The sequence below is a fragment of the Littorina saxatilis genome, linkage group LG17 (genome assembly GCF_037325665.1).
Source record: "Littorina saxatilis isolate snail1 linkage group LG17, US_GU_Lsax_2.0, whole genome shotgun sequence".
Classification (NCBI taxonomy): Eukaryota; Metazoa; Mollusca; class Gastropoda; order Littorinimorpha; family Littorinidae; genus Littorina; species Littorina saxatilis.
Window position 1 is genome coordinate 18555782 of NC_090261.1, and position 15700 is coordinate 18571481.

The window sequence follows — 15700 nt, forward strand, 5'->3', positions numbered from 1 at the left end:
TGGAGGATCTGAGAGGACCGGCTGAGGGCGTCGGCCAAGACGTTCAGGCAGCCGGGTAGATAGCGAGCCGAGATCAGGATCTGATGGCGGGCGCACCAAGAAAGAATCTCGCATGCTCGGCTGGACAACAGTTGAGACCGAGAGCCTCCCTCACTGTATTGTATTCTACTGGGATTTTTGTCAGTTCAGCGAGGTCTGCCAGCGGCAAATTTCGCAGCTGGCGGCTAATTATAGTCGAACTCGCGAGCCGCCGCGTGCGCCCGCTAGCCGGCCAGCGAGCCGAAAGCACGCGTCTTATCTCAGGTCGCTCTGAAACATGACTGTGTCAGAAATGGCGGTCTGTGAAAAATACGTGTTTGTTGGTGTGAAAATGGGATCGTTTCCGTGACTTGAAGGTTGTATTACCGTCATCGTGTGTATATATTGTTACTCTGATATTCAGGCTTTGTGTATGTGCAAACTAGAGGTCCGTGTGGAATTCGGTTTGTTTGATTTTGAAGTAATACTGCTATCGACAGTACCGGCAGGTCGTTCTTTGTTCTACTTCCAATAAGCAGAACGTGCGCATTGTATACCATTTTGTAACCACGCTCAATGTTTATACCAACTACTTACTGTGATTCTGATGTTGCCGTCAGTAAGTACTTAGTCTAAACTGTGTCATAGAGTGAGAATAAGTGCGTGGGATGTTTTTGTGTTTGACTTTGGAGCAGTTTTGTTTCGTTAATCTACGCGCCTCGATCAGTGCATGCACGGTTTGAAACAGGCACTCGACTCTAGTGCATTTCATCTTTTCTGTTTTTTGTATTGCTTGTTTTGCGTCCCCCCCCCCCCCCCCTTTTTTTTTTCTCTTCTAACAATGTACATTGTGTTTTTGTTTTGTTTTTCTCCCTAAAAATGTACATAGTGTGTGTGTGTGTGTGTGTGTGTGTGTGTGTGTGTGTGTGTGTGTGTGTATGTGTTCATATGCGTGTGAGGGAATGTGATCCCGCGTAAAGAGTGTGTTTTACTCTCACATTTCGAACCGTTTAGTTTGAAGTTACACCCACTCTATTCCATTACAATGCACGTCATCTTTTCCTTTCTTAAGCATCTCAGAGAAATAACAACCCCAACTGTTGTGCTGTGTTGTTTTGTTTCGTTTTGTCTGTTCTGTTTTGTTTGCGATAATGAAACAAACGTTAAATTTTCCGTCGGATCGACGAGTTTTGTTTCCTGTGGTATATACAAGTTTGTGAGAACAATAGTGAAAACAAGAGTCGACTGTGTTTGCTGTTCTCGGATAGCTGCATCGACGACTACGCCAGGTAGGCTTTTTGTTTTATTCACATGCAGCTAACAATTTGCATGAACATGTATTGTCGTAAGATCTTTTTTCTGTATATTATGTTACTGACATTATTTACATTATTTTGAATTATATAATTATATAAACGCAAAACAAATTTTACATGCGCACCACGAAATGCATGCCTATAATATACAGTAGAATCCGCTTAATAAGTCCACGTTTAATAAAGCCACCCGCTTTTTAAGGCCAATTTCTGGCTGCACGGATTTTCACCTATGTTTTATGCTTAAAAAAAACCCGCTTTATAAGGCCACCAACCCGCTTAATAAAGCCACTTTTGGGCTCGCGTTAGAAGTGAAAAGCAGTAACAGTGAGTCTGTAATCGCTGTCTGATCACTCACAGCTAATCCATGAATGGTTTTCAAAACAACCTGAGACGTTTTGGCCAGCCTCTTGTGAGTTTGAAATCACGTTAATCACGTTAAGTGCAAGTCAGTGGTCGTAAACAACTTCAAACAGAAGTTTTTGTTCATGTGAGTGAATGTTCATGATCGCATTTCTGTCACTGCCAACAATTCTTGGATAGAAAGGGGTTTAGTTTGAAATCCGGACACAAGCAACCATGGCCACCAAACGCAAGAGGACAGACATGACAACTGTGGAAAAGATGGCAATCCTAGAGAAGTTCAGAGCGCTGCCGTCTGTCTCTGTCAGGGAAGGTGCTGTAACTCTGGGAGTCTCCCGTGGGATGCTGACAAATTTGTTGAAAAATGAAGGGAATTTGCGTGAGACTGCATCTGGTCCTGTACCTGAAAGAAAACGTCAGCGACTTGGGAAAGATGTGGAAATAGAGAAGGCACTACAGCAGTGGTTTGATCTCATGAGTTCGAAGAATGTGCCAATGAACGGTCCCATCCTGTGTCAGAAGGCAGAGGAGATTGCCAAAAAACTGAGATCCTTTTAATAAGTCCACCCGCTTAATAAAGCCACTTTTGTCCTGCACGGAGGTGGCCTTATTAAGCGGATTCTACTGTATATGAAAATACGAAAATGTATATACTCTGCTGTTTTTATACATTTTGTAAAGTGTTGTATATAAATACATATTTATGTACAAAATGTACATAGTGTGTGTGTGTGTGTATGTGTGTGTGTGTGTGTGTGTGTGTGTGTATATGTACTTGGGGATTAACTTGGTCTTTTTCTTTCATTAATTAGTGTTCTTTTATTGTGGCACATTTAGGATGTTTTGTTTACTGTGTTGTCTTCTGCCGTCTTACATACTGTGCCGTTCTTTGAGATGTTGGGTTTCCTGTTTCTTTGAATGTAACATGCACATGTTTTTCAGAGTGTAAAGAGTGGCATAATTATATACTTGGGGAGCAAACACTTTTTCTAATTCTCTCATTTATCCTTTCTTCTGTCTTGAAAATTGTGGCATGTTTTGTTTCATACTATTGACATACATGTATTATCCGCCTATACGTGTTGTCTGGGGCTAATATCATGTGGCACTTCGCGCGGATTTGGGTGAGCGCGCGCGAGCTACGTTTTTTTTCTCCTGTGGTATATTATATATACAAGTTTGTGAGACTTGTATAGGAGGGCCGTGAGGTAAGCTTTTTTGTTTTATTCACATGCAGCTAACACTGCAACATGAACATGAACATGTCTTGCCGTAAGATCTTTTTTCTTTCTTATATGTTACTAACATTATCTACACTATTTTGAATTATATACTTATATAAACGCAAAACAAATTTTACATGTGCACCATCAATGACTTCTACTAGTAGTCCTTGGCATAATATGTATGTAAATATACGACTGTATATATACTCTACTGTTTGTATATATTTCGTAAAGTGTTGTATAATATATACTGTTCAAAAAAAGAAACGCATAGTTGCTACTTGCCAAATTTGTTTTATTTTTCGAAAAAATTAACAGAAAATCCAATATTTAGATTATTTGTTTGAAATTTGGTATGGACACAGTTGAATGCACACACAGTTCATTTGCATCTTCAAATCAATCAGTCAATCAATACGATTGGGTGCCGAGGCTGTCATTGTGACTGTCAAGTCAGTAGGGGGTGTGACTGCCTTGAGCAGCAACAACTGCCCGGCACCTTCTGGGCATGGACTGGATCAGATGCCGGATATCTTGCTGTGGGATGGTGTCCCACTCCTCCTGAAGTGCCTGCAATAGATCGCGGTGATTTGCCGGCGCTTCTTCTCGCCTGCGCACACGTCTGTCCAATTCTTCCCAGAGGTGTTCTATCGGGTTCATGTCTGGCGACATGGATGGCCAGGGAAGCACCTGGACATGGTGGTCGGTGAGGAACTGGGTGGTGAGTCGTGCTGTGTGCGGGCGAGCGTTGTCCTGCTGGAATATGGCATCCTGGTCAGCCAGAAGAGGAAGGGCGTGTGGGCGCAGAATTTCCTCCACGTATCGCTGGGCAGTTATGCGCCCTTGGACGTGCACTAGGGTGCTCCTTCCAGCGGTATTGATCGCCCCCCAAACCATGACGCCTCCACCACCATGAACGGGTGCCTCATCCACACAGTTGGGCGCGTAACGTTCGTTTACTCTCCGGTAGACCCTCCTCCGACCATCATGTCGCTGGAGCAGGAAGTAGGACTCGTCGCTGAACCACACGTGTCTCCAGTGATTCCGGACGGTCCAGCGAAGGTGCTGGTTGCCCCACTGCACTCGGTTCTGGCGATGGCGGCGGGTGAGGACAGCTCCTCTGTGAGGTCTGCGAGCTCTCAAACCAGCTTCATGCAGGCGGTTCCGCACGGTCTGGTCCGATAATCAGTGTGGCCCGGGGAGAGCCTGGACAGAAGATGAGGCCGACAGGAAACGATTCCGGAGGTGGCGGAGCCGTATGAAGCGGTCGTGAGCAGCAGTTGTCGCCCTTGGTCTTCCCGCTCGTGGCAAGTCAGCAACGGAGCCAGTGGCTTGAAACCTGACCCACAGTCTACTGATGGTGCTCTGGGACACGTGGAAGTGCCTGGCGATTGCACTTTGACTTTGGCCTGCTTGTAAACGACCCAATGCAATTTGGCAGTCTTCTCTGCTCAATCGGGCCATCTTTCGTCGCTGAATTGTCGTCTGATTTCTTTGTGGCAAACAATCCGCTTTTATGGGTTTTGGAAGACATGGTGAGAGCTCAATATTCCCCGAGTTTCACGAGATTACACTGAAGCATGACGAGTGGTCATGCCAAATGAGCAATTTTGACATTGTAGCCACTGATAACGCATGCGTCACGTGCAGAGCTCACTTGTGGCAATGGACGAAAGGTCGACGACCAGATAAACATTTTCTGCAGTTTGGTGGATATCCTTGTAGCCATATAACTAAATTAACCAAATATTACAAGCTATGCGTTTCTTTTTTTGAACAGTATATATATATATATATGTATTATGTACTTGGGGATTACCTTGGTCTTTATCTTTCATTATTTTGTGTTCTTTTATTGTGGCACATTTAGGTTCCGAAAGGCAGGACTGGCCAGATATCACGCACTCTGAACCGTGCAGGAAACTTTCTCAGTTTTTAACCTCTCCACTATCTCTCAATAGCGCTGCTCGCAAGCTCCCACACACATCCGGCCTGCAGCCTGGCCTTATCAACACAGCCAGAGCAGGCCGCGACCTACTAACTGCTAAGACAAAGAAAGAGTGGTTTCAGGCGCCACTGTGGATGGGATGGGTGGGAGGGAAATGGGGGAGGAAAGGGTAAATAGGCGGGAGGGAGTGGATCTTGCCAGTTATTTTTAACTCACGCCAGCAGTGTAGCTGAGAGTACCTGTAATGGAATACAGTGCCCTGCTTGTTGAGGTAAGCAGCGACCGTCGTGTTGTCGGTATGGATCAACACATGGGTGCCCTGGGGGGCGGAGAGGAAATGTTGAAGTCCCAGAAAGACCGCCTCGAGCTCGAGGCGATTGATGTGCCATAGCCGCTGCTCTGGTGACCACCGACCGGAAGTCGTGTGCGTGTCCAAGTGAGCCCCCCAGCCCTTCTGTGACGCGTCCGAAAAGAGATGCGTGGAAGGGGGAGGTAGCGCTATGGGCACTCCCTGCAGAAGCCAGAGAGTGTTCATCCACTGAAGCGTGGTCTGCTGAAACCAGACCCCGAGCGGAACTGAGACGTCCCAACCTTGTGACGTCGGATTCCAGACTGAACTGAGCGCCGCCTGAAACGGGCGCTCGTGAGCTCTGCCCAGTGGAATGAGTGTCGACATGGACTCCATCTGGCCCTGTACAGACGCAAGCGTCCGGGCTGGGGCTGACTGATGCCCGAACAGGGAAGACAGGAGCGCCTGCAGTTTGTCTACACAACGTTGAGTGGGACGGACTGTCCACTCCCGTGAATCGAACTCCATGCCCAGGTACGTAAAGGTCTGCGAAGGAGACAGCTCGGACTTGCTGAGGTTGACTTGGAAGCCGAGAGCCTGAGCCTGGGCAAGGACAAACTGAGTGTGCTGAAGACAGAGTGCTTCCTGCTGATGAAGGATCAGCCAGTCGTCTAAGTATGCCCTGAGACGAACCCCGTGCACCACCATGGTGAACACCCAGGGGGCAAGCGACAGCCCGAAGGGTAGGGCTCGAAACTGAAAGACTCGATCCCCCCACAGGAAACACAGCCACTTCCGGCCCGCCTCGTGCATGAGGATATGGAAGTAGGCGTCCGTCAGGTCGACGGACGTCACCCAGTCGCCCGGGCGAAGCGCCTCCCTGACGGTTGCCGGCGTTTCCATGGTGAACCGAATTTTGCGCAAAAACCGGTTCAGTGGAGAGAGATCCAAGACTGGTCGCCACCCTCCGGAAGCCTTGGGAACGACAAAGATTCTGCCGTAGAATCCCAAGGAGGAGTGGTCGAGAACCTCCTCTATAGCCTGATTCTGCAGCAAGAGAAGAATTTCCGCCTGTATTGTCTCCCGAGCGTCGGAGCTGGCCGGGAACCGGAAGTTGGCCGGCGCTCTGGACAAAGGGGCTTTGCCTTCCTGCCAAGGAAGGCGGAACCCCGATCGGATCACCCCCATGATCCATAGGCTGCTTGTCCGAGACAGCCAAGCTGGAAGGGCCCGGGAGAGGCCGCCTGCTACCAAAAGGGTAGAGGCTTGGGGGGTGACTGGATCGGGGGTGTCTCATTGGGGGTTGGGCTTGCGCCCAGACCCCTGCTTCCCAAAGGAAGGTTTACGCTGGTAAGGATGGGACCGTGCCCCACCCCTACCTGCTTGAGACGACTTCTGCCCCGAAGACTTGCCTGGAGCTGGCGCAGAACTCCGTGGCTTGTTACTGTGCTGTTTAAGAGCGAGCTCCGTCAGTTGCACCACATGTTGGTCACGAGTTTCCTCAGTTTGTTGCCGAAGGGCATCCAAAGAGTGTGACCCCAGCAACACACCCTCTGAAAAGGGAGAGACCCTCAACGAGTCTATGATATGGTGGCTTTATCCGTCAGGCGGGAGCCGTTAAGAAAAGCCTCACGCCTCCAGAACACCACCTGTGAGTAGAGCCGAGCGGCGAGAGTCATCTGACTGTCAGTGACCTTCGCGAGAGCCGCCAGGAGCATAGCAGCGTCGGCCTCAATGGCATCATCCCGAAACTTAAAAGGTTCGATGGATGAAGAGATGGCTCTTGTGACAGACCGGATGAGCGTTTCCGCTAAGGAGGTCAGTTCAAGAGAAGAACGCCCGCTCTCCTCCAGCCCGAGTAGACCCTGTTCCGTACAAACGGAAGTTCTATCACGGCTATAACCATCCTGCCGCAAGCGAGCCAGTTCCGGTGTCACCGGAAGTGGAGCTGTGGGTAGCGAAAAGGAGGAGAGAAAAGAATGTGGCCTGCTAGGCAGCCGCGATCTTCTTGAGTTGGCTGGGAGGCCGCCGCCTGCCTGAGCCGAGGCTAACCAGGGCTGGGCAGAAGTGGGCGCGTCCCTATGAGCAGCCAAAAGAGGGAAGGGTGTGTTAGCGTCAGCCAACACCTGTGCCATCACAAACGGGACAGAAGGAGATTCAATGAAACGGAACCTCGCCTTCGTGTCCCCCGCGCCCGCAAAGTCCGCCAAAGCAGAAGGAGGGGGTGCGATAACAGTGGAGTCGGCTGAGACACCCTCAGGGAAGTACCGTGAGGTTATCTCCGCGGCCAACTCCAGTGTAGGGCCCAGTTTATTGGGAATTCGTAAAGGGGAAACGGATTGGGAACAATCCTTATCTCCTTCCTGTTCCTCCACATAACCTTCCTGATCCCCATCGAAAGGAGGGTCCGGCAAACCGGAAACCCACCCATCCACGGAGGAGGAAGAGGCTAAAGTCGGTTGAACAATAGTCGGAAGCGCCGAAAAATGTCCACCAACAGCACCGCCGACAACCGGAACCGCCGAGGCGGAACCGGAAGTCGAGGTCGGATGTCGATGCGTAACCAGGGACGGGATAGCAGGGACACTGCCACCGGAACCGCTAGCCCGCTGTCCTCCACCGGAAGTGCCTGTCATAGCACAACCGGAAGTCGAGGACGACAACCCGCGGGTAGTCCCGACCGGAAACCCCGAGGGGAAACCAGAGGAGACTACCCCCTGCGAGCTTGAAACAGGAACGGCGGAAGCCGAACCCAGAGCTACAGGTCGATGACCGCCGACAGGATCTTGCAGGCCAGTGCTGGACAAGCAAGATGCTGCTGCCTGCCCCCCAGAGGCCGGGACAGCCGAAGCTGATCCCAGGGAGGCAAGCTGGCGCGCTTCGCCGCTCCCTAGCGCACCCGCCGCATGATGGACGGTGTACAGCTGAGGAGGAGCCGTCTGCGAACCCGGAGGAGACGCAAGAGCGAAACCAGGGAACGCAGGCACGTGTGAGCCCCCAAAAAGATGGGGACTCCCACAAACGCCACCCAACGCCGAAGCGCTAGAACCGGGTGGCGCTAAGGACGCGAACCCCCCAGGCGGGAGGGGAGCGACCGGCCTTTCCGCAGAGTGCAAAGCAACCAAATCATGCTTCAAAGTAGCAAACATTGCCAAGATTTCCTCCCGAGACACGGACTCGCTAGGCCGAGGCGCCTGCGAGCGCGAGAGAGGTGAACTAGTGCGTTCCTGCATAGGAAAAACCGGTGACGGTGACGTGGAGTCAATCGAAACTCGTTCTGACTTCTTAGTCGCCGGGTCAGTAACCAGAACTAAAGACTTAGCCTGTGACGAAGTTACAGAGGCACGAGTCTTCGATTTAGTCTTAGACTTGTCCTTATCTTTCTCTTTCCCCGGAGAAGAGAGCAGAGAAACAAGCTTGCCCTTGCATTTAGAGCTTTTGTCCGCCATTTGCAATTTCAGACACGCGCACGTGGAGACAAATTACAACCGAAAAATTGCTCAAACAAATGCAACGCGTAGCGAAAAGAAGTGAAACGATCTTACCAAAGGTAAACAAAGCAAAGACCAGGGTCAAATGGCCTTCCACTAAAGGCCAAGGCAAAAAAGATGCCGGAGTACCACAACACGTCTGTGCTCGAGTGTTGAAGTGGGTGGAATGACGGCCGGTAGTAGGGCCCGCGCATGCGCGGGTTACTGGTAGGGGAGGTGACTCCTGTCCTTCACTACGGACTTTGTTTTTCTTTGGGAGTTACTTCCCCCTTTACCAGGGTCAAGTACTACTTCAATATCTAAGCAATGAACTGAAGTTAATGCTATTTATGTGAGTTGAGGTAAGAATATGTTATTGAATCATAATGCAGATAATCTAATTGGAAAGACCAAATGTTCATCAATGACAGACACCCTGGATCCATTTGTTTCAGCATTTGTGGGTAGGATTGTTCACATACACACACACATAATACCACACACATGTGCTCACACGCACACACACATACACGCAAACACACTGCCCAATGAATAGGGTTCCTAGAAGCTTTCCAAACCCTCTTCCTTCCTGGCTATAACATCAAATTAAAAATCCCTCTTTTCTTTGCTAACATCGCAGTGCTTCAAATCGTGCTACATGTAAAACTGTCTTCCTCCCTCCTGCTAACTTAACCATTGCTCCACACAAATTCCTGCCAACACAAGGAACCAGCAGCCTCTCTCACCTGTAGTCTGCTTTGTGCTTGCTGTAGTAGTAGAGCTCCATCTCTGTCTGGTGCTGCACCATGTCCGTCAAATTGGTTTCAGCCGGAGAGCTCAGGGCTTCAGGCAGCGGGGCAGGGATGTTCAGAGGGCTACCAAGCTGCAGCAAGCACTCCGGGCTGGTTTCCCAAATGAAACGCAGCACCTGACAACAAATAAACAAGCTTATAAAGTCTCTTCCTAGTTGTGCATCAAACTACTAAACATCAACTGATCATAAGGTTTGGTACGTACCAGTCGCAAGAGGCGAAATTACTACATTTAGTCAAGTTGTCGAACTCACAGAATGAAACTGAACGCACTGCATTTCTTCACCAAGTCCGTATAGCATCGTCAGTCTTCGTGAAAAAGGCAGTGAAATTGACACCAGTATAGTGCGGTAGAGGTTGCGCTGAGCAGGATAGCATGCTTTTCTGTATCTCTATTCTTTTTGGTTTAAACAAAATTTAATTCAGAATTTCTTCGCATGAACACACAGCTAGGACACGCACTCAAGCAAATGCTTATAGCACGTGACCAGAACAGTACTAAATTACACACATTTTTGTAATGGTGGACATAACAACAATAAACCAGAAGAACAAATTGAAAGAATGGGGACGGGGAACTATAAATAGGAACAGAAGAATCTACAGAAGAGAAAAAAGAAAAGGGAGGCAGAAAGTACAAACAACCACAAGGAGAGACTAGGACGAAAGTGCATAGGATGAGAACATTAAGTCTAAGACATGCAACATGTAAATTCAAGTAAATGTAAAAATTTTTTGGTGGAAGGCAGTAATCATACGCGAGAGAGACACCCGTGAGATAATAATCGTTCAAATCACACGTGTGTATATCATGTAAATGAGGTCATGTCAAGCAAGTCTGGCAGGGACCTGTTTTTCCACTGCTTATGATGCCGAAGTCACCGAGATAAACGTCATAATAGAAACAAAAATTGCGCTCGCTAATTACCCTCGATGAATCTTTAGAACTAACACGTCACGCCACACTTTCAGAGTGACGTTTCTTTGCTTTGACGTAATAGATTGCACGAGGCTTTAGAAGAGATCGAGGTTCCAAAACAAGCGTCTTCAATTTAGCTGCCTCGTCTGCAGGACATTTTCAGTAAAATACACTTAACCCCTTCACTGTCCACCCCGTACTAGGTACGTGGTCATTTTCGGTTTGTCGTACGCCCATAACCGTACCTAGTACGTGGGATTTGCGTCAACAACATTTCAGGACATTTCTGAAAACTAAATGGGAGGTAACCACTGTCCAAGTACTTGTAGGGGTTCTAAACACAGTTCTTTCCTATAGACCGTTCGGATAAGTTACTACCACGTGTTGAAAACTGTGTTAGAAATGTAGAACCGATCTATAGCATTCACAATGGCGGCCGAAAGTCGGACCTCAACTCGTAGACCTGTTTTTATCTGGAAGCTCTACAAGAAGTGATTTATGGATTACCACACAGAAGAATACTTTTATGGGCTGTAATGTGAGTACCTGATGTTTGACACCAGTTTTAGCAGTGTTTTGTGTGGTTTTACGTGCTGCAATGTGTGTGTGTGTGTGTGTAAGTCCGAAAACTGTAATTTTTGACAAAAATGGTCATTATATCAATTTTTACTATAACAATCACAAAGTCCAATGATCATGTCATCCTATAATAGCCAAGGGTATAAGCAAAACACATGCCAAAGATCTAAGAGATATCTCAATAAATGATCGAGCAGTGAACAGATTAGTGAACCTACCGAAGAAAGCAAAATTTTGCCCTGGCACACAGTTAGTTAGTTAGCTGTTGCTTTTCGGGTCCAGCGGACCATAATAGGCCAAATCAGGACCCCCCTGGCACACAGCAATATCAAAATGCTGTTATACTGTGGCAGTGAAGGGGTTAAGTACAGTATGTAGGATAAACAGAATACTACATGGCTTGCTGTTTCGTACCAGATTTACACTCGTTGCTTTTTCAAATAGTAAACAGCTCGCTTTAGTTTCGCTCGCAGTTCAATATTTAAAAAAAAAAACTCGTGTAAATCTGGTACGACACAGCAAGCCATGTAGTCTCTATTTATACCCTGCTTATGTAATCAAATACGATAACACAGAGAGAGGCAGTGTGGAGGTACACATACGCCTGCCCACACACATATTAATGCGTGAACACATCCATCAAATCAGTCGGCCAGATTTGACAATAAACGATTGGACAGACTCAAATATCAATATATTATTACGAAAAGAATAGTGCTCGTTACCTTTTAATAATATTTCCACGCGTCTGAAGTGAACAGACAACGAATTGATTGTTGTCAGAAGAGCATCTGCATACAAAGTGCAGTTCAATAAATAATGTTCGGCTCTATTCTTTTCAACTTTCTGAGCTTGTTTTTAATCCAAACATAACATATCTACATGTTTTTGGAATCAGGAACTGACAAGGAATAAGATGACATTGTTTTTAGATCGATTTCAGAAATCATAATTTTCATATTTTTAATTTTCAGAGATTGTTTATAATCCAATTTTATTCCCCCCTCTGCTTCTTTACCTCTGTAAACTTGTAGGGCTAGCTATTTTTTGATAAACACCCAGCAACCAAACAAATAACGAGCCTGAATCCTCGATAGCGCATGGGTCGAAAAGCTGTTCTGTGTTGGCACTACTTTTGCAACTGAAAAGTTCTGAAAGCTCTAATGTACGAAATATACATCTCTGGAGCAAACAAAACGAACGTACTGGTTCTAGGGATAAAAAGCTTGCACACCTCATCCCGAATATCTTGCATATTTTCCCTCGGGTAGATTTTCAGGGTAGATTTTCAGGTATTACCTCGCCAGAGGCTCGGTAATACAGTAGACTTCCACTATGTCGCGGTCTTTGGGGTCCAAAGATTTGAGATCGCGATATATCTGATTCGTGAAACATTAGGTGACACTACTCTCACCTCTGCTGTTGCAAAAAAACCCTCATTCTTACGCTCTGCAATTGACAACCCCAGTCCAAAAACAAGGGCAAAATATTGTACAGCATATTTGCCGGTGTAATGTAAAGGAGGAGGGATTGCTAGTGTAATGTAAAGGAGGAGGGATTGCCAGTGTAATGTAAAGGAGGAGGGATTGCCAGTGTAATGTAAAGGAGGAGGGATTGCTAGTAAGAGAGACTGTGGAGCACCTTTCTCTGCAGTCTCATCCATGACCACTTAGAACACAAAGAACCATAAAAGGAAGAGGAGGGGGTTGGGTGGGCACTTAGAGATAAAGTTGAAAAGAGAAGGTTAGTACACTGTCCACTCTGCAGTCTCTGACACAAGTACTAAATCAGCATGCTTGACTGCACAGCAGACACTGCTGCCAATAAAGGATGGCCACCCACTAACCATGCTGCCCAAGGGGTGTCGTGTGATGTGCGATGGGGTGTTAGGTTTGTTAGGTAAGAGAAATCGAAAACGTGCTTCTTCACAAAGCAAAACCGGCACAGCAGACAAAATAAAAAAAATAAAAATTTTTTAAAGGTTGGTCCTGTTTTGTTTGGGGTCCAAGAGGTCTTCGCGATACAGTAGTACTCCCCTGTTTACGACCACCCCCTTTATACAACTGATTTTTCTACCACGGATGCGTTCTACTATATAATGAACCCCCATTGAACGACTCACCCCAAAACACGACTTACGGCCGAGCTTTTGGGGATGAATTACGACTTTCGCGCATTTTCAGTCGAGCAGACGAAAACACAACATGGCGGCTCTCGTGCAACTACCGCGAGAAAAAACACACACGAAATCTCGCGCGCGCGAGATCAAAACACATCCGGTTGTTCTACCCACGCTATCAATCTCGTCACTTTGCCAAAGACAGTTGACAAGTAAAGATCCAGGGTGACAGAAAGAGAAAAGCACTGACTCTTGAGGATAGAGTTAATGTTATTGAGCGAATTAGTGGCAAGGGGAAGACTGCAATTGCAATTTGGACTTCCTTAGGAGTGGGAAAACTCAAATCCAGAGCATCATTAAGGATAAAGACTCCGTTTTGTCGAGATGGCAAGGAGGAGAGGGAGCGGAGCGAAAATACGTAAAGAGACAAAAGTGCCTGTACGGAGACGTGAATGATCGAGCGTGGGATTGGTTTTGTGATGCGAGAAGAAGAAACATTCCTGTCAGTGGGAAAATGATTCAAGAAAAAGCTGTCATGCTTTCTGTGGAGTTAGGTCACCCGGACTTTACTGGACAGTAAACAGTGTAATGTCTGTGTGTGTGTATGGCAGTACAGTATAATCACTTGCATGCACCCCTCATATATGACAAGTAAAAAGCTGTGTATGTCAGTTATAGGAATAGGTTTCTTATTATTCTCTTATATGAAAAAGACCCCAATTCATATATGAATCATATATGAATCATATATAAATCATATATGAGAACCTGCACTTCCCGAAACCTATAGTTTTCTTATATGTTTCTTATATGAATCTTATACGAGTCTTATATGAATCAGAACTTAGTTTCTGCATAAAGAATTTAGGACTTAAAAAATGTTTGGATCATATGCTGAATATATGGGGCGGGGATATAGCTCAGTTGGTAGCGCGCTGGATTTGTATTCAGTTGGCCGCTGTCAGCGTGAGTTCGATCCCAGGTTCGGCGTAAATTTATTTCAGAGTCAACTTTGTGTGCAGACTCTCTTCGGTGTCCGAACTCCCCCCCGTGTACACTACATTGGGTGTGTACGTTAAAGATCCCACGATTGACAAAAGGGTCTTTCCTGGCAAAATTGCTTTGGCACAGTTAATAATTGTCTACCTATACCCGTGTGACTTGGAATAATAGGCCGTGAAAGGTAAATATGCGCCGAAATGGCTGCAATTACTGGCCGTATAAAATTTCATCTCACACGGCATCACTGCTGAGCGCCTAGAACTGTACCCACGGAATATGCGCGATATAAGCCTCATTGATTGATTGATTGAATAACTGGCAATACTGGCTTTCAAATATGTTTCATATATGAACAGGAAGTTGATGGTTTGCCTTGAGCATTATCTCCCCCTGATAGAACGGCCATGTTGGATGGAATTCAAACTTCTTTGTGACAGCAGCTCTGTGAATGTTAAGCAGAAAATCAGTGAAAGAGCAGGACTTAAATGCAGAATTCTTACAGAAATGATTTGACTTGATGTATGAACATGTGAAGAGAATGTTTATATCATGCTGATGTTTTTGGGTCAACAGCTTGACAGGTTTGTGTTTTTATTAAAAATCCATCACTGTATTGTTTTTGCTCTAGTTCTGGTTCTGCCTGCATGGTGATCAAATATGTTTTACCAGCACTACTTTGGTTCAAGCAACAATAAACTGTGACAGCTGTGCATATTCAAGAAAATAATTTGTGGCTGTAACTTGTTTGTTGTTTCTAGTTCATGATTACAAGTTTCAAAGTTCATGGATTTGAAGAGGACAATTAACATGTCTTACTCTTCTTGTGACCAGTGATCTAGAGATCTGTTTGTTTTTGTCCTCAAACTGAACAAAAATTCAGTAAAGATATATCCAGATAAGGTATTTTTCCTGTTGGATTCATTAAAATTCAAAGTCAAGACAGTTTAGTTGGGGTAAGCAGGTTGTCACGATTTAGTGACATGGATCGAGAAATTGTCACTCTGTGGGGTGCCTTCTCTTGGTCAATTGCGATAGAAAGCGCCTGTGCTTTCTGTCAACGGCTGGGTTTTAGCTGACAGTGCATAGTGAGCACGGGTATTTCGTGTCGCACGGATTTCACGTGCGTGATTTCTGCTGTCGGGGCAAAACTGGCGATAGCTGAACTTGGAACGTGACAAGGTGAGTCACGTGATTTTGTCAAGGTTGTCTGTGTGAGACATGTTAACTACACACTCGAAACTCAGCAGCGAGAGAGAAGCGTCGGTGTCTTAATTCTCCTACAAGTTTGATGGTCTTCAACACGTTTAAATAATTCACTGTATATCAACGTGCCATGCTGCTTGCCAGTAGGGCTTAAAAGGAACTACAAGGACAGACCACCTTCTCACTGTTTACATGCTGGCTGACAGTCGGGGCGTCAAAGTTTCTCCGCTGTGCGGAAAAGGTTTTTTCACTGCAAAAGGATTCAGCGCGAGAGGAGGATGGCGGTATTTCTGTGACGAACAGAAGTCATTCAAAAGGAAGCGGATTCGCTTAAAAGAGAGAGCTACCTACATAAGGCTGTTGAGGTAATAAATCATTATTTAACGCTGTTGACGAGTCTGTGTTTGTGGAATGAAATACTCTCTGTTGTTCTTTC

General features: G+C 46.4%; 1 protein-coding gene across 6 annotated transcripts in view; it reads right to left on the minus strand.

Moving 5' to 3' along the window:
- LOC138952779 (ral GTPase-activating protein subunit alpha-1-like) overlaps positions 1-15700 on the minus strand; it is a 499987-nt gene that overhangs the window by 181300 nt on the left and 302987 nt on the right. For all 6 annotated transcript variants that reach the window (XM_070324510.1, XM_070324511.1, XM_070324509.1 and 3 more), the window contains one exon: positions 9377-9558. In XM_070324510.1, the coding sequence (XP_070180611.1) occupies positions 9377-9558 (182 nt within the window). The remainder of the gene's footprint in view (positions 1-9376; positions 9559-15700) is intronic.